We start from the raw sequence: 20,011 nt of genomic DNA on the forward strand, positions 1-20,011 counted from the left end.
CTCCTCCTCCCCCTCCTTCCTCACTGACCTCACTGTCTGCAGAGGGGTTCTCTCATATTCCATTCTCCTCCCCCACTGCAGGTTCCCCTTCTTAAATCTGTTCTCCCAGAGGCGCTGCCACCATCACTGATGGCCTCGGCCTTGGCCAGAGGTGGGTTCGACTTGGTGCCAAGGAAGCTTCTAGCAGCTTCTCACAGGAGCCACCCCTGCAGCCCCTCCCCTGCAGCCCCTCCCCTGCTACCAAAACCCTGCCACACAGACCCAAAACACCTGTAAATTAGCCAGTTACAAGAAATTACATGAGTGTTATGGAAGTTTTTCAAGTGCAGAAGTGTGGCAGTACACCCCCTCGCCCCCCAACAGGAAAGGAAACTTCTCCAGGCAGGGAGGAGAGGGAAAAAAACCCAAACCCTAGAGGCCACAGGTTGAAAACTGAACTGACCAGTTGAGATGTGCTAGGTACACTGAAGTGACCTTTTGGCCAATGGGGATTAAAATGACCACAGATCAGATTTGACAAGCATATAAACGGGGTCCTGCCGGAGGACATTTTGGAATCAGTCCTCCTTGGGGCAGCAGGTCTGGAGTTGGGGACTCTCCCCTTGGGTCGGGTTGCCACCCTAGGTAACTCCTTGAGGTTGAGAGCCCTCATCTTTTAGGTGAGTGATATGCACATTTTGAGTCATCATTTTAAATCTTAAGAATTCTTAAGTCGGCTGTGTAGTACTAATTTCCCTTACATCATTGAGCCTGTGGTTTACAAACGTTATCGGAGTTCTAACTAACATTTTACTGAAGAATAAATGTGAGCTTTAACACCCGTTGGATTTGCTTGTGCATGCCTCCATAACTTTGATTATACAGTATAACTGAGGACTTAAGAAATATTAGCTTCCAGGTGAAGGTACCAGGTTTGTTCTGTAGTTGTCTTTCAGATGCAGCACATCTTCTGATTCAAAGGGCAAGAGTCTTAACTGTGCAAGGGTAAACTTAAAAGCGGGTTGTAGCTAGCAAACGTGATCAGAGCAATGGGCACAGAACTTGTAACAGTAACTTACTTCCAAATTGTTATCTTCAGTCTACCTTTTCTTCTCAAATCACTTCTGTTTCTTCAGTCAGGGTGTAACACGGACTCCTGTTCTGCTGCGACCTCTCAGTAAAACAAATGCTTTGTTCAACTGCGTAATAACTGAGAAACTTCTTAAACGTATTTTGCCAGCAAGAGAGGTGTAATTGAAAGGATAGTACCTCTGTCCAGGGTGTGAAAAATGCATTTGTGGCAAGAGTGGAGCATGAAAACTGAGTGATAAATTAACACATATCATCATATGAAAAGGTAAATCCAGCTTGTCTATCTTAGGTAGACTTTGAAAGGCATCAGTAAAGCTAGTGACAAGGTTCAAAGAGGACGGAGGTGAAAAATGTTGCCCACAGGATTTTTCTTTTTTGGGATGGTCTCTTGTATCTGCTGATGCAGACTATGTATCTCCAAAAAGAGTACATAACTTTAAAATTAGAAGTAACATGGTAGCACTTGATGTGCTACTGCCTTTTGGGTTTGGGATCTGAGAGGGTAGTAACAATACTACTGCTTATGCTTAATTTTCCGCATTTACTTCTGCATCTGGCCACTCAGAGCACTGCTGGAAAAATACAGTCTACCATAATATAACAGTGGATCAACTGTTCTGCTAGCATGAGTAATGCATTATCTGCATAGCTTTGCCAATCCACCCTTCAGGGGCCAGCCCTATGTTATTGCTGCCTTTTCACAATTTTTTGGTACAGGTTTTACAGGTATGCTGCTGTCCTCTCAGAAGTTAGACACTTCCAGAGGCATCTGGAGACAAGAAGAGAGGAAGTACTCTCAGGTGTGAACATACCTTGATTTTCATCAGTAAGGCTGGCTATTTTCCATACAACAGAACATGCTCGGTCTTCTGGAGAACTTAGTAAGAGGGAAAAAGAAAAGAAATGGATAGGGGAGAGTATCATCTTGGTTCATGATGCAGTTGGAGGGAGCTAGAAAACAGCTTGCACAGAGAAATATTAAGCAAACATGAGAAACTACACTACCCTAGAAACTATTGCACCAAGAAACTTTTCCCTGGAGTCTGGTTTATATGGTAGCTACTCAGCCCCATGTGCCTTTAACTCTAAATGCCAACTTAAACCATATCACACTGCTACTTTCCTTTAGCCACTATAGGTCATGCCTCTGTTTAGCTTTCATGCTGACCTGCATTTCTTGTAGTACTGAGCAACTGCACATAATTTTTCTGTGGGTTTATTTTCCAGAAGTGTGTATTTTTTCTTTTGAAGAAGAGTAATTTTTATTTTAAATTCTGCTTTACCCAGCAGACTTGACACCTCCCCACACTCCCCACACCTCCTTTCCAGCTCAGCATTTATTTACCACACTCCGCTCAATGGCCACAAGCATAGCATTACTGTTACGCTGACTGCAGCCAGTCAGTTAAGACGTGCAATCTGCTTTGTCCGCTCCAGCTATCTTTCCTGGTGAAGGTCCATAGAAGAAGCTGGCTGAAATGGGTATTTAAAGACAGATGTTCTCCTCAATAGCAGTTCCTTTGTGCTGTGAACCAGGCAGTGTCTGTTTGGCAGTCATATGCCTAGGACACAAGGCTGGTAAGAAGGTGTGCATGTACTCTTATGAAACCATAGTAATGTCACAAAAGGTTTCACCTCTCAGCACTGTCTAGTGCTGGTCTGGGGTCATTTCAAAAGTAGGTCATTCTGCAGTCAATCAGAAATCTTGTGTTGATAATCTGTCAGAGCAGTGCTTAAGAGTAATGGAGAACTAGACTTATTACTCTCAATGTGCTTAAGGTACACAAATAGAGGTACTGAAACTGCAGTTTACCCAAACTCAGGCAAATTAACAAAAAATTTTATTCAGAGTATTCAATATAGCACCACACAAAAGGAACACTGTGCTTTGTGTTGCCTTTAAGGAACATGCAAGAGCACTTTCAAACTAGAAAAACTAATGTAAAAAGCTTTCTTGTTCATCAGCAGAGCTTACTGTTTGCTGTTTAGAGAAGCTATTCTGAAAGAACCACAGCTTTTGTACATAAAAGTTTTAATGGTCTTCCAGGCAGATTAAGCATTGTTCCCTTACCCATTAGTTCTCTTTCACCTTCTGGGCTTTGAGCTTTGTTCAAAAACACCTCACTTAGGCCAAGGTGTTTTCAGGAAAAGCTTTCAGGCCAGAACTCTTACTGGGAGATCCAATCGACAACATACTAGTCAGCTGCTAAATTCTGTTTCTTGAAAAAGTAACAGAATTTTGATCAATGGTAATTGTGTGAATTGGGCTCTACGAATCAACGCCAGGCAAATTGAAAAAGACTTGGAATCAGCTCTTAATTCTGTGTTGGGCTCAAAGATAAACAAGGAGTACATACTTAATAAAACTACAGATAAATTGCATCATAGAAAAAAGATATGTGACTTTGAAGGGTCATTTAGTCCACCTCCTCTTTCAGTACAGATTGTTATGCTATAATGGCTTGAAATTACTTCAGATATAAGGTGCTTCTAAAGCCCATGGCAGAGGGGTTGGAACCAGATGATCTTTAAGGTCCCTTCCAACCCAAACCATTCTATGATTCTATTTCATTCTAAAGTATTTATTGGTCCTTCACATTCCTTACATAGCTAAACATTGTTTCTTAGCCTGAACTGTTCAGATTAAGTTCTGTATATTAGCTATTACACTATTATGCTTACATTAAATTGGCTTTATTTTTCCTTTTTGTAATCAAGGTAAACTGGAAATGTTTCTATTTTGCCTGAATATGGAACACACAGATGTTTCAGAACATCATTTATTTGATGCATCTTGCAGTTAGAGAAAGGCCAGTTTGCATAAAGGGAACCTTAGCAAGTCAACAATAGTAATAAAGCCATAGTCAAATGAAAGTGTGGAATAGACCTACTGCTAATGCATATAAAGAGAGTACTGAAAGACTTTCTAGGCTTTCAGCTTCACTGACTCCAGTATGGAACGTGCTTCTTTATACTCTTCGGCTTCTTCCAATTCTTTTTCATTTTCCTAGAATCAAAAACAAAATTTTTGAAGTACTTTGGAATTAATTGACATGGCATTAAATTTAAGAAGGTTAACTATGAAAATGAAAAAATGAAAAAAACCTGGTAACAACAGACAAGGAGAAGGCTGAGGTACTCAACAACTTTTTTGCCTTGGCCTTCACTGGCAACCTCTCTTCCCACACCTCTCAAGTGGATGGACTGCAGTCCCTTCCAACCCAAACCATTCTATGATTCTATGAAACAAGGGATATATCATTATTGAAAACACTAGTTCTACATGACTCAAAGCACAGGTAATTTCTTTTATCCTACTTAAGGTCCAGGATAATGGCTGTTATGTGTGATTTGACCTATGCATACCTTTATTTAATTCTGTTAAATGTTTAAGACCAAGGACAGCATAACTGGAATGAATAACAAACCTCAGAACAAGAGTACTGTTAGGAAAAAGCTTAAGCAGACTGACAATTGAAAAAACATACTACTATACAGTTGATTTCAGTGAAAGCATTGAAGGTGAGCTAAGCACAGAAAGCAACTCTTGAAGACTTCCAAATTCTTAACAACAATAGTAACTCCCCCCCATTCCTTGTTTTAAGTTTGTACAGGATGCTGTGTGGATCAATAGCACCACTTCTGCATGCCACTGAAATCTAGACCAGCTAACTGTTAAGTAACTAGTTAAATGACAGAAGGACTCTAAATCCTGCCAGGTACTGAGCATTTATTTTGGAAAACAGTAGAGGCATACTACCTGAGTATAAGACACCTTGAATTTTCCTTTGAGAAGGGATTTGCATTTTAGCCATCAAATGTGTCTGGGGCTTAATTTAGGATATATATTTTTAGCCTCACAGAAGCATTTACATGTGTAGCTGAGTTCTTGATGAGAAGGCAGTTTTTAAAGTAAGCATGATGATCTCCAAACTTAGTATAGTTTCAGTGAATCTATTTGTACAAGATACTATTTATTCCTGCAGATACTTGTATCTTAAAAATGTGGCACTAGTGGTCACCTCACTAATAAAACATAAAGCAGTACTCAGCAAGGACTCAGCTGTCTTGTTTCTTGTGCATAGCGTAACAGAAGTAGTAAGCAAAGCATTCTGACTATTTCAGTTCACTACAAGCATATTATATACACCTACACTATCTAGAAAACTACCTAAAGTGGGTGAACTATTTTTTATGAATGTGTAACTAGCACAGGAATTCAGAGTCCATTCTAGCAGTTTAGTATTTAAGTGTATGTTGAGTGTACACTCCATTAAAGACAGTTTCTAATATTCTAACACACAGTTTTCATAGACTGAAGACCAAGTCTGCAAAGACAATTATCTAAAATGAAATATTGGGATGTTATAGGATGCTAGTCTTGGGACCTATAAAAAGTAATTCTTCAATCCAGTTCTAATATGCTGCAATTGCACTGCAGACAAGCATGTTTATCCAAGTTCATCAAGGAACAGCAGCATTTCTTGATCAGTGGGTTATGGTGTTATACTTACTAGTAGCTGAGTAAGATCTGCATGTGCAACTTCTAATCTGCGCTGGCAGTCAGGAATCATCATTCGTGACTCTTGTAAGATCTCGATCTGTGAAAATTGGAGGCCAATGAAATGAGAATGTATTCCAGATGGGAACATTATTTTTTAAGATAAGTCTTTACTCTGAAAAATCAGTAGTCTGGTCATAATCTAGGAACTTCAGAACAGTTGTACCTATTTTCTGAATAGGCTTTCTTATTAAAAGATACTCACTTAGCATAATTGCTTAAAACTCTGTTAATTTGCAGGACACTTCTTCCATTTACTTTGTGCTTAATTATAGTATTAAGTGCAAAGGAGTATTTAGAATAACTTTTCCCTTAGGAAAAAAGTACTGCGTGGTAAGCTTTTCATACAGCATTTGTTAAAAAGGCTATTTAAAACAAACTTTCTCCTGCTGTCGTGAAGTAGCTTCATCCAAAATGGGATCAGCTGGTTATATAAATATCTCCTGCATCTTTTGGGTAATAAAGAAAAACAGGGTTCAGATAATACCACATAGAGATAATTACTGCATGAAAAAAGTTATTGAGTTATTGATCACATTGTGTGCACACTGCAGGAGGCTCTGACTGAAAGACAAAGGTAAAGAAAAATGAAAACCAAAGACCAGCAGGCTCTATTTTTGATGCTTATCATGCATAAAAAGTTATTACTTATCCTTGTGCTTCATTTTACGAGAAAGATTATTCTCACCATGCACTTTGAACAAAATTACTAAACTGGCACCCCACTGAATCTGAACATCCTGCCTCTTCCTGCATAAAACAACTTCAGATTTAAACAAGGGAACATTTATTTCATGGAACATTTCTGGATCTGAAATCCAACCACTGAGAAGAAAAGGTATGCAGATTTTTCACTAATGTTAAATCTGTTTAGAAATGAAAATCTGTTAGATATTTAAATATGAAACCTCTTCTGTATTCAGGATAACATGCAACAGAAGGTGTTCCCTTTCAATACCTTACTTCATTCTGTCTGTCATTCCTACATTGTATTCTCCTTTCAGTATTAATGCTGCTGTACTGAAGGGTCATTCTAAAAGGGAAGATAAGCTACAGCTAAGAATGTATTTATGCATACAGGAAAGCCTTACGTAGTAAAACATTATCACCATGTTTTTAAGTGTCATATATTTAAGTTCTTAGTTCAAGTAATTTTTGAGAGAAAGCATTTAAAAACTTTGTTTCTCATTTTCTTTCAGCGAATCTAGGGCAAAACCTGTCTAATGAAGCAAAGATGGGTGACAAGTATTTAAAAAAAGAAAAAAAAGATAAGCACACCCAAGTTCTAGTTCTCATTGGTATTATCACTTTTCTTTTAAGCATTCAGTGTTGGACTGTATTAAAAATAAGACTAGGAACTCTGCACATTACCCTTTCAGCAATGAATTAATAAATAAAGGTTTGTAACTTCAGTAGAATGAGGTGTGCCATAAACTGCATGAGATGACGCCTTCTGCTTTATGTAGTAGAAATTTGTTCTATAAAGAATACCTACAGGAGTGAGAATATCCAGTAAAGGCTTCCTTGGGCCAGCATTGCTAAATAGTTGTGTATTATAAAGCTGGTAGATGAAAAGTAGTAACTTATTTGATACATGCCACTCAATCAGTGATCTGGGAAGGCATATAAACCTAGCATCTGTAAGCTGTAGTCCTGGCTGCTGTAAGAAAAGAGCAAAACTACCCCAGTCACTCTGTTCAAAACAGAATTTGACTGAGATCCAAAGGGGTAGCTGGGTTTTATTTACATTTGCCTGCAGTTATGCAATAATAAAAAACAGAAGGATGATAAATCCTGGAACCATACTCAGTAGGTGCAAACAGTTGGAGACTGGAACAGGAATTTTGTGGAACCAATATTATTAGTTGATTACCAAACTATCTATGCGAACTTTGATAACTTCTGCATAAAACACAATTTTTCAAGTAATGCTGATAATCCCAAATAGATCATTTACTGTTACAAATGTATATAATAAAGCAAATTCAAACGCTCAAATAATTAGATAAGCTTTAGGACTGGAATTTTTAAAGTGTTTGCTCTCCAAATTCTATCAAAATTCTATCAAACTTTCTGACTGAACTCTAAGGAGCTTAAATTATAAGCAGGCCACAGAGGAAGTTATTACATGAAAACTGATCTAACTTTGCAAAGAACCATAAATATCTGCAAGGTTTCTGTGAATTACAATGCCAAACAGAAATATTATAAAAAAGTAAAGTAACTGAAGTGCATCTAAATACAGTGTTAAGACAAAAGCAATAAAGCACAAAAATATGTACAGGGAGAAGCAAATTGTATGTGTTGTCAATAAGTGCACACAGGACCAAAAGAGCTATTGTGGCTACAGTGAGGATGACATCCCCTTTCCTTTAAGTGTACTGAAAAAGCCACTTAAGCAAATCCCTTCAACCTGCCACATTTCTAGTCAGTTGTCTTTCAGGATTCAAGGTATTTCTACTAAGGGAGCAGATGTCTGGCATCTTCCAAAAGAAAGCAGTTTCCTCAGATGTGATGGAGCTCTCTAACTGTTGGGGTGTATATAGCCTATTTACTAAACACGATGTGGATTTTTTGTAAATTGGATCAGATGTCAAAGAACTGGTGTGCATAATGCACTATCAGTAGCCTTCAATCTGTTTCCCATAAATTCCAGATTGCAGCGACAGATAAAGCAGAACAGATGCAAATACACGGATCCACCTACCACTTGCTTAAGTGGAAGGGCACCATAACTAAAATCAGACAATTACTTCACACATTCAAAATAAGCACAAAGGCCAAACGTGACTCTGTGAGAAACAGCTGAGGAGGTAATGCCCAAAGCTTTAAACATATGCAACTTTGATTTTTAGCAGGTCCTACAATGAAAGTTCAAAGATACTAACTTTAGGCAGATCAGAGCTGCTCACAAGAGGCAGACTCTCTACTTCCTAGATCACGCAAGTACTTATACTAAAACAAATATTTGATAATTTAAGAATACAAATAATTATTTCTGTGTATGAGTGTTGACACCAAGTATTCTGCAACAGGAAGCTATTTTGCTCAGCCTGATATGTATTGTAGAATGGGGACATCAGTTTTATCAGCTTCAAAAATATGGAAGCAGAGCTTGGTTTTATTTTTTTCCCAGCTGACCCACATCTAACCAAGAGATTTAGAGATATGCAGTTCCACAAATAACTTGAAAACAACAACAAGAAAACCTCCATAGGGGTCTCTGTCTTTCCTTGATCTTGGAAGGACAGCCTAATAAACTACTGGGTCACAGGGTATAGCGACAATATTGTTTTATATGACAGGAGTGATGTTCTAAACACAAGAGCTAGGCTAAAAAATGTGATAAATGTGAATGAGTCATATATGTACCAAATATATATACACACATGAATATGTATTCATGCTTTTAAATACTGCCTCATAATCACTTGCCCTTTGACTGTTGCACAGATAATTATAACAGTATGGATCTACTCAAAGATGGTAGGGAGGAAAAGAAAAAGACATGCAAATAATTCAGTTTGCTAAGAAAAGTGCTACTGGTTTGAACTTCTTTTCGTCAGAAATTTGTAAACCACTTGGAATCCATCGACTAATTACAACCATATCTGATGGAAGGACCCAAAAGAAAAAACGCCATCTCTAAGTATCACGAACACCAACGGTTCCAAAATTAAGAATCCTACTAAGTTAGAGATTGTAGCACAAAGTAAAGAGTCATGCTAAGGCTACTGGTTGACTTATCAACATATTTGTAACTTAAATCTACAGCATGGTATTACTTCTCGCCTCACTGGTAACCAGGGAACATAAAGGCCCAAGGTGCTGGGCCAGGATGGTGGCACAGTGACACAGTGATGTTGGAGAAAAAAACCCCAAACATACATAAAAACTGTAGGAAACCAAGTTTTATTAGTTCTACTTCCTTTGAAGCAACTTGTTTTATTTTCACATAGGCCCAAAAGAAGCTTGAGCTATCCACAAATACAGGATACAAGAGCACACTGCAGTCCGTTGTAGGTGAGTTGTCAAATATGTTGATCAAAACACTTCTGAAGGACCATGAAGAAAAGCTTGCAGTACAGTATTAGAGAACATTGTTTTGTTTCTATAGTGCTTGAGCACTTCAAGAACTGAAATGGCCATGTATCAACCACAAACAACCTACCATTTGTATCAAGAAAGCCGAAGGAGAAGAAAATACTCTAGATCTAATGCCTCAGTATTTCAAATGAGCTTTCTCTGCAGCTCCTCTCAGGTGAGGGCTAATCCTGTTTCCTCTAAAGCAGATCTCTTTAGGACATAAAAGGCAGAAAGGTTCTTTTGGTCTTTTCAGAAAACAGTTTGTCACTGGCTGTTTTCCACTAATGTGCAACTGTCAGGTTTTCTTCATTGTCAGCAGTGGGGGATGGAAGGAGAACACCACATGACTTAAAGCTAAAAAATGGAGATACTTTTCAGAGGACAGAAGCAAAACTCCATGTCCTCCACTGAAAGAGTTTTTAATTAAACACACTGTATCATAAATTACAGATACTGTTCCTTTAAAATTAACTTAAGAGAATGATAAAGGAATTATCCATTACAGAAAGTTGTCATTGAATCATCAGGCAGCACATTTCCTTCCAGCAACTCAAAATGCTACCTGAACAGATCCATGTTGATGCAAGTATAAACCTCACCCTGTAAACAGGTGAGAGGTGGTAAACATCTGAATGAAGAGGTCTCTTTGGGAATGGTGTAAAGAAAACACTGAAAAAACGAAGACTTGCTTTCCCAACAAGAATAGCTCAAACTTGTTAGAACAAATAGCCAAATTTTCTCTCTGTCTGCCCCCCCGCCCCCCCCAACTTTTTGTGGGGGAGGTTAAGCTTGGGGGAGAGGTTGAGGGGGTTGGGGTTTTTTTCTTTGTAGATTTTTGGGGGTTGGTTGTTAAGATAAGCCATAGATCCTGAATCTGTGCTTAAAATAATGCATGCTTTGCTAAAAGGTAGCAGGCTGGTTAGGAGATGTTTTAGAATAAATAAGCTTGAAGGTTTGGGAGAAGTCCCCCATCTGTTTTGTGCAGGTGAGATACCTGGGGAAATATTTGTGCTAAAATTGGAAGCAGAACAGACATGGGAAGTTCCCTAGATAGAAGGCAGAAAAGTCAAGCCCAGATTTTTCTCCCTCTAGAGCACAGGAAACGCGAGCCCAACTGAAAAAGAAATGAATCATGTCCCATTGTGGTGGCATTTCTACCATTCCATTTCTACCACAGGAATGTTGCCATACTAACTTATTCCAAATACTGCACGAGTGCCTTTAATCTTCAGCATAAAGTCTGGAATCCAAACCTGCCTAGATAAAAAGGAAAACAACCTTTGGAAAACAGAAGGCAAAAAGGAAGATCACAGTAATGATTTTTCATCATTTGGTCTGTTTCAGAAAGCACATCAGGCAATAAAACCAAAGTTTGAAAGCATTTTTAATATCACCTGTGTGTTAGCAATATTATTCTGTACTTAGTACAGAGAATTCCAAGTTGCTAGCTTTTAAGGAAACAAACTATGCTTGTTAAGGATGCTGTCCAAATACATAAAGGGGAACATTAGACTCTTCATTAGCATTTCCACTGCCTCTTTACCTAAGCAACTAGAGCTACATTCCAGATTATTAAGCAAAGATCATATGTTCTTAGGGGAAAAAAATAAATCATGGAAATAATCAGAAACTGAAGTGAAACTGTATGTTTCAGCTAATCTGACTGTATTTGATTGGTGAGAAGAATGAAACTTTGTTTGAACCAATCAGGTGGGGACTGGAAAGAGCTAAAAATGTAAAAAGCCAACTGAGTTAACAGGAATATTTCTTTGGGGCTTAACAGACATTTAAAAATGAAAAAGTTACAGAACATTACAATGTTCCTTTCAGTGAGAACTCCTCCAGTAACAAGATTAGCAGCAAATTCTCATCTTCCACAGTAATTTTCCAAAACAATATACATTGTTTCCAAATGTATTTCTTTTTAGCTGTTTCAAGAGCTACTCTACTTTTCACTCAACAAAGCAAGAGAAATACCGCTGTTTTCACTAATGCTTGTAAAAAACCTCTGTATTAGCAAGATGTACTTTATGTACACTTATGTACTCTTTGACATGCAGATACTAAATTCTATGTTAAGTCCATTGGATTTTTAATTCATCTGGAGAAGTAATTTGGAACTGTAGGATAGCTTTTTAAAAAAACAAAAATTTATCATTTATCAGTAAAAGTGCTGACAGTTAACAAAAACACCAGAGTACATCTACAATCCAACTGAGAGGAAACAAGGAGTAGATACCTCAGGCTTTTACCACACTCAGAAGCCTCGAGATAAAAGCATTAGCTGGGAAAGGATGTTCATTTATGTACAAGACCCATCAACAACTACAGAAATACATAAAACTACTGGTTCCTACCATTAGTCTGCTCTCATGAGTGATTACAGTGTGAAAATTTTCTATTAAAGTATTACGAAGCTCTGTGCAAAATCTTCATATATTGAGAATCATTACAAATGCGTAGAAACTAAGGCTTCATTATGAAAAAAATCCACACGGAGGTACAATTGCACTACTTGCTGCTACCAGTCACGGTTCTTCATGACCCTCTACAGAAACTATATGCAGAGTTTATACCTGGTGGAATACATCAAAAGTCTTTAAATATTTTTTCCTGACTTCTACAAACCTGATAAATTTTGTATAAAATAGTTCAGGTTTTAATAAAATACTAAATTGAAAACAATCTTATTAAAGTACTTAATAACCCTTTTTCCTACAAGTCTGATGGTTGAAGATAATGTGATTTTGAGATATAAAATCTTTTTCTTTCATAGCCTTTTTTTTGCAAATACTGCTCTTCATTTATTATGTTTTTTTTCTGCAAATTTGGCTCAAATGAATTGTTACAAGCTTTCCCCTAAATTCTAAATTTCTCATCTGCCTTTTGTAGACAAAAAAACCAAATGATAGCAGACTGATTTTTTTTTTAAATAAGGTGTAAGTGATGGAAAAGGAAGGGCTTCCTTGCCCCTCACCCATCCTGAATTTAGCTGATGTGAGTTGAGGCACAGCAAGCAGTGCAAATACAACCTGCACCCAGGACAATGGTAATATAGGGGAGTTACAGGTGAAAAAAATAGGTGCAGACCCCTCAAGTTATGAGGCAAAACACTCAGCGAGTGAAAGCTCTGGCTTTATTGAAAGCATAGTGTTACCACGGTGGGAGCCCTGGGACACTGATGCTAATCAAAATGTGGACCTGACACAGGAGAGCCCTGCTTGGTAGTGAAGCTCAAAGGAAAGCACTGCAGGGGTGGATAATACAACTTGTGCCAATTAACATATCCTACAAATGCAAAGGCCTGTTTTGCTTATTAGTGAACTTGCTGACATACTGCAGGTGCTGTTGTCCAAATTCCAAGATCCATCTTCAGGCTGGTGCCCATGCAAAGGTGAGGGAAGATGAGGGGGGAAGCAAATTATCCTGGCTTACTGTGACAATGAGGTAAAACATGCTTGGGACTCTACATATTCAGATGGGAGGAAGGGAACTATTCTGGTTACCTTAACAAAGTCTTCTCACACCCTACAACAGGGTCTTCAAATTATAATCTTGGTCAGTGTATACCAGCACTGCAAGAAAACTGTCCTTTTTGTTTCTCTGATACTGAATCTGCTCCTCATTAAGTAAATCTGTCTGGACAGCACCGGTGAAAGCTAGTATCTGACAACTGCCAACTACACCAGCTGGTCACTGCCTCAGCTAGAGATCACTTGAGTTCACAGGAACCACAAGCTGCCCCACTGCATAAGGAGTTAGGGGAAAAATATTGAGTCAAACCCTAACTATTGTACAACAAAGGGACTGATCCCTCCTTACATACCAGACACACCCTGTAGTCTACATCTGCTGTAGGAATGGCATTATTAATTTTAAAGTAAGATTTCCTGTAGTCACTTCTGTACTGTTAAACCATATGTTCTACTGCAGAGTTGTAACTAGAAAGCTAAAGGAGAAGAGTAGTACATTAAGAGGTGAGTAATGCTTTTAAGCTTTTTAAGCATCCCTCCCTCAACTCTGGATTGATTTGTATATACATATCTGATTTAGCTGATACCTCAACTAAAATAATAGTTAAAATTATTCTCCTAGTCTCAAATAATTGAATTCATTCCCATCCCCCAAAGGTTACTTTTCGTTACTGAAGTAAAACCATAACCATATTTTTAAATACAGTTATTCAGATTAGGAATTATTAACTAAAAACAATTCTTAAAATATGTAACTACAGATATTTTTCCTGAAGAACATGTCAAAGTGTTAAGTCTATCCAAAATATGGTTCTGAGCAAACTCTGCTGGTATTATATAATTTTATTTAGAGTAACAGATTTGATCCTATGAAAAGCGTGTGCATTCTTTCTGAGCCTCCGAATTCTTCATAACCTAAAATATTAACAACTTCCAGAATGCAAAGTGCACTAAAAGAACAAGAAGTGAAGTCATCATTGGAGGAACTCATTGCTTTCAAAGTGGATCAGGCAATTTCTGAATGAATCAAGATTGTTCTCTGTGAAGGCTTTTGTAATTGGTCTGTGAGAATACCTTCAAGTAGTGTGTAACATTTCATTTCACAGAAGTTCACAGCCTCCACTGTTTTTGACTTTGATGATATCTTGCAGGTCACTGCGGAAATATCACAGTGCAGTCAAATAATCTGATGAATGGGGGACACTAAAAATGGGAATTGCATTCATTAGTTCTTGTTAGCACCAGCAGATCTTCAGAAAGACTACTGTTTTTTAGGATCTTACTTACAGTCTCAGTCCATGGTGAGGCAGAAGACAGCTCAGCTCTATAAATACAATTCTTTATTTGTATACAAATTCTTTATTTCTGTTTCTTTCCCATGGCATAATGAAAGCAAGGCAGGTCATAGGCACATGAACTGAAATCTGAACTTACCAAAAATTTGCTTTAGCTTGTTCTAAAAGAGCTTTCTCCGACCTTGTTTTTATTAATTTTTATATTTGAGTTTTGTTTAATCTATTCTTCCCTTGTTTGAACAGGGGAGTGGGAGCACAGGGGAGTGGGAGCACAGGGGAATGTGAAACTCGAGGGCAGCCTTGGCTGCAGTGACCATGAGATAGTGGAGTTCAAGATCCTTGCAGCAGTGAGGAGAGTGCACAGCAAGCTTGCTACCCTGGACTTCAAGAGAGCAGACTTTGGCCTCTTCAGGGATCTGCTTGGTAGAGACCATGGGATAAAACCCTGGAGGGAAGAGGGGCCCAAGAAAGCTTGTTAATATTCAAGGGTCCTCCAAGCTCAAGAACAATGCATCCCAACAAAGAGGAAGTCGAGCAAAAACACCAGGAGGTCTGCATGGGTGAACAAGATGCTCCTGGACAAATTCAAACACAAAAAGGAAGCCTACAGAAGGTGGAAGCAAGGACAAGTAGCCTGGGAGGTATACAGAGAAATTGTCCAAGCAGCCAGGGATCAGGTTAGGAAAGCTGAAGTCCTGAGAGAATTAAATCTAGCCAGGGACATAAAGGGCAACAGGAAAAGCTTCTATAGGTATGTTGGTGATAAAAGGAAGACTAGGGAAAATGTGGGCCCTCTCCTGAAGGAAGTGGGAGACCTGGTTACCTGGGACATGGAGAAGGCTGAGGTACTCAATGACTTTTTTGCCTCAAGTCTTCACCGGCAAGTGCTCCAGCCACATCACCTAAGTCACAGAAGGCAAAGGCAGGGACTGGGAGAGTGAAGAACCACTCACTGTAGGAGAAGATCAGGTTCAAGACCATCTAAGGATCCTGAAGGTGCACAAGTCCATAGGACCTGATGAGATGCATCTGCTGGTCCTGAGGGAACATCATATTTGAGAAGTTGTGGCAGTCCGGTGAAGTTCCTACTGACTGGAAAAGGGGAAACATAACCCCCATTTTTAAAAAAAGGGGAAAAAAGGAAGACCCAGGGAACTACAGGCCAGTTAGTCTCACCTCTGTGCCCGGCAAGATCATGGAGCAGATCCTCTGGAAACTATGCTAAGGCACATGAAAAATAAGGAGGTGACTGGTGACAGCCAACATGGCTTCATTAAGGGCAAATCACGCCTGACAAATTTGGTGGCCTTTTATGACGGTGTCACACCGTTCGTGGATAAGGAAGATCAATTGATGTCATCTGCCTGGACTTTTGCAAAGCATTTGACACTGTCCCACACAACATACTTATCTCAAAATCAGAGAGATATGGATCTGATGGATAGTCCACTCGGTGGATATGGAATTGGCTGGATGGTCGCACTCAAAGGGTTGCGGTCAAAGGCTCAATGTCCAAGTGGAGAGCAGTGACGAGTGGCATTCCTCAGGGGTTGGTATTGGGACTGGCGCTGTTCAACATCTTTGTCAGAGACATGGACACTGGGATTGAGTACACCCTCAGCAAGTTTGCTGATGACATCAAGCTGTGTGGTGCATTCAACATGCTGGAGGGAAGGGATGCCATCCAGCAGGACCCTGACAGGCTAGAAAAGTGGGCCTGTGCGAACCTCATGAAGTTCAACAAGGCCAAGTGCAAGGTCCTGCACATGGGTTGGGGCAATCCCAAGCACAACTACAGGCTGGGCAGAGAATGGATTGAGAGCAGCCTGCAGAGAAGGACTTGGGGGTGTTGGTTGACGAGAAGCTCAACATGACCCAACAATGTGTGCTTGCAGCCCAGAAAGCCAACTGTATCCTGGGCTGCATCAAAGAAGCATGACCAGCAGGTCGAGCGATGTAATTCTTCTTCTCTACTCTGCTCTTGTGAGACCCCACTTGGAGTACTGTGTCCAGCTCTGGGACCCCCAGCACAAGAAGGACATGGACCTGTCGGAGCGAGTCCAGAAGAGGGCCACAAAGATGATCAGAGGGCTGGAGCACCTTTTCTATGAAGACAGGCTGAGAGAGTTAGGGTTGTTCAGCCTGGAGAAGAGAAGGCTCCAAGACAACCTTATAGCAGCTTTCCAGTACCTAAAGAGGGCCTATAAGAAAGCCAGAGAGGGACTTTTTACAAGGGCATGTAGTGAAAGGACAAGGGGTAATGACTTTAAACTGAAAGAGGGTACATTTAGATTAGAGGTAAGGAAATTCTTTACTGTGAGGGTGGTGAGACACTGGAACAGGTTGCCCAGAGAAGTTGTGGATGCCGCATCCCTGGAAGTGTTTAAGGCCAGGTTGGATGGGGCTTTGAGCAGCCTGGTCTAGTGGAAGGTGCCCCTGCCAATGGCAGGAGGTTTGGAACTAGATGATCTTAAAGGTCCCTTCCAACCCAAACCATTCTATGATTCTGTGATCCATTCTATGAACAGTACATTAGGTTTTATAACATGAGGACACCAGACTACTGAAACAAGTGAAAATAATTTTAATTTATAATTTCAGTTTCTGTGAACGTTTAAGAGAAAATATCTTGGAAATTCTTGGGAAAAACACATAGTTAAAAGATAACATATTTAGTTGAAAGAATAGAAAGGCCACAGTTAAACACAGGCATGCCACACTTCTGTAAAGAATAAACACAAATCTCCCAAACCCAAGCCTCCTCCCAGTGAGAAGGAAACTTGACGCTCCTTTTCCTTCCAAAAGGGCATGTACCAGCTGTCTGCAACCACTGTCCTTTCTGGGAAACCTTCCAAGAAAAATTTAATCATATTGTAATAGTGACAGTAAACCATGGTCATAAGCAGATGAAACTACAGCATGCACCTTGCTAGTCAGTGACTTCACTATAAACTCTAGCAGCTGTTAGGAGCAGCTGCCTACCCATTGCTCACTCTCTTTGAGCTCTCTGATTTTACCAAAAGGGATACTAGTATACTCAAGAGTTGAAATGTTTCATCTTCATATTAACTATCAAGCATTCTCACTTCACTGTAACATTTGCACTTACCAGCAAGCACTTAAGTCTACCTAAATGCATGCAGATGATGTATTTTCAGGTTCTTGGTCTTTCTGAGAAAGCGAGTTCATGATGGCCTCATACACGCTGTTAGTGAGTGATAGCCAAGTGCTAAGTAATCCATCCATATGCAGTCTCCTTATAATTTAACAGTTCTGGAGTAAAGGAAGTTTCTGCAAATCCTTATTATGACTTTTATAATTGATTTAGTCTAGATAAAGGATTTTAGTCTAGTATTTATATAACAGGAGTCTGGAAAAAAGTACAGGAGATTCTTTTATTTAAGGATGACTATGATTAACTGAAAGCAAAGAAGGATTTTACAAAACAAGTTTTAGGATATTTTACCTGCTTTTTAATTCCATAATCATCACATGCTTCAGCTTTCATTTTTTCAATCTTTTCTTCTTGCTGTTTTGCTTCTTTTTCATACATAACTTTTTCTTTTGCCAATCTGCAATTAAACCAAGCGATCATGTTAATCTGGTTCTATTACAGTAAAAAGTTACACCACTGATAACACCCCCCCTCTGAAAGCTGCAGCCCTATAAGAAAAGACACAGTTTCATAAAAAAAGGCTCTTAACCACTGCAAAAAACTGCATCTAGGAAATCCTGAATTTAGCTATAATGTATAATAATTCTTATGAGAATAATTTAAATTAAAAATATTTTTAAAGATTCTCTGTGGGCTTATCCATATGGAATATCCTAAAAAACCTATATATTGGTACCTCATTTCAAATACATAACAGAAACAGATAAGCTGCCTTGTAGATCTGGATGACTGCTAACAAAGACAGTAGTACAGAGAAGAAAGCGATCTACCTCCAAAAAGTCCTCACATCATAGGTAGCCAAAACAAAAAATATTAAGATGTCTACAAAGACAACATTGTTATAATATGCTGTTAGATCAGCATTCACCAGACTTTCTCAACATCATCCAGGTTCTGATAGTTTTGCAAGGGACCTGTATTGGCTGCTATAGTCATATGGTCTTTCCTCTTTCCTATTCACTACTAAATAACGCCACTGCACCTATGTTATTAGATGAATAGTAGTAACTTTGAAAAAAGTTATCACATGTAAATGAAAAGAAACAGCACTTTCAGGTTCACAAATTGTGATCCCAGAACATCTTTTTCCCGATCACTACATTGTTTCCCATACTAGTTTTTGTACAAAATAATGAAAAGTAAAATTCCCAAATTACGCAGTAGCCTCATAGTCTTGTGTTCCTTTAAGTACCTTCTCTATTTACCTTGATGTTCGTTTGAGGGTTATAGACAAAAGTAACAGTTCCATAATTTACATTATAGCAAATTTCTTTGTGGCCTATCTTTCAAAGGGAAAAGAATCCATCTTTTAATCATAACAATGGATCCATACTTGGGAGCAGGATGCTTTTTGCTAATGAGCATAGAATCAAGAGAAATGTAAAAAATTTTGAAGGTCAGAGAGAATAGTAAGGTAGTCTAGTCTGATGCCCTACAGTAATTTTTATATTTCAATCCCATTATCAAACTTTATTATTTGTTGTTACTGCAATTTTGCTGTTGCATCTCCCACTTTGTTACGTATGTTCATTAGGTATATCTTAGATTGCATAATGCCAGATCTGAACCAAAACATCCTTCAGGATCTGGAGAATAACTAAGTAATTTCTGATCAGCTAATTCAGGACCAAAACAAACACTGAGATGCTACTGCAAACCACAGAGTGTGCCAAAAAAAAAAAAAAATTCCTTCCCCAAACAAGAGTATGCATCAGATCAGCCTATTGTTTAAGGAGAACTTAACAGCCAAAAGAACGTAATCAGATCCAAGAAGCAAAGGCTATATTATACAAATGAAAAGAGCATAAATAAAGGTCTAGTAGAGAGCTTCATGGTCACGTTAGTGCATCAGAGCAAATTAATTCCTGATTTGTCACAGTTAAGTGCCCTACTAGAAATGCTGCTGAAGATGGACAGAATGGTACTGAGGTGACAACAACTTTTTGTGAATTGAAGCTGCTGAAAAGCACCACTGCAGTAATATCTTGAGAAAAATTCCAAAGAGAATATACTGATATTGCAACAGCAGGAACTCTCCCTGCTTTTGTAAGAGTTTATATAATCAAAAATTGTTTTGCTAGAACAGCCTTAAGCTGTGGCTCCACAACAGTTGATCTAAGTTGGGCTGTGGCAGCCCACACCTGAACTCATTTCAACACTCATGGAGTCACACCATCAGAGAGGGCCTTCAGCCTTATAAAGAAGCTTTACCAGTGTGTCGAGCATGTACTGTAGGTATCACCTAGGCCAGTTTCTACAAGTCAGCCAAGTACTAGCTTTGAGAGGTAGCACTGGGGAAAGACAGCAGCCTAATTACTAATAATAAAGACACTAAATCAGTGGCTGTAAT

At 38.9% G+C, this 20,011-nt stretch overlaps 1 protein-coding gene across 1 annotated transcript in view; it reads right to left on the reverse strand.

Annotated features, from left to right (window-relative positions):
• Positions 1-2,879: 2,879 nt before the first annotated feature.
• Positions 2,880-20,011, reverse strand: part of TBCA (tubulin folding cofactor A) — a 23,792-nt gene continuing 6,660 nt past the window's right edge. Inside the window, exons 2-4 of the mRNA XM_010582849.1 lie at positions 17,953-18,058; positions 5,586-5,672; positions 2,880-4,078 (exon numbers count right to left, since the gene is read on the reverse strand). Coding sequence (XP_010581151.1) covers positions 3,998-4,078; positions 5,586-5,672; positions 17,953-18,039 — 255 coding nt within the window. The 5' untranslated portion in view covers positions 18,040-18,058 and the 3' untranslated portion in view covers positions 2,880-3,997. The remainder of the gene's footprint in view (positions 4,079-5,585; positions 5,673-17,952; positions 18,059-20,011) is intronic.

Source organism: Haliaeetus leucocephalus, unplaced genomic scaffold (genome assembly GCF_000737465.1).
Source record: "Haliaeetus leucocephalus isolate CR32 unplaced genomic scaffold, Haliaeetus_leucocephalus-4.0 Scaffold849, whole genome shotgun sequence".
NCBI lineage: Eukaryota > Metazoa > Chordata > Aves > Accipitriformes > Accipitridae > Haliaeetus > Haliaeetus leucocephalus.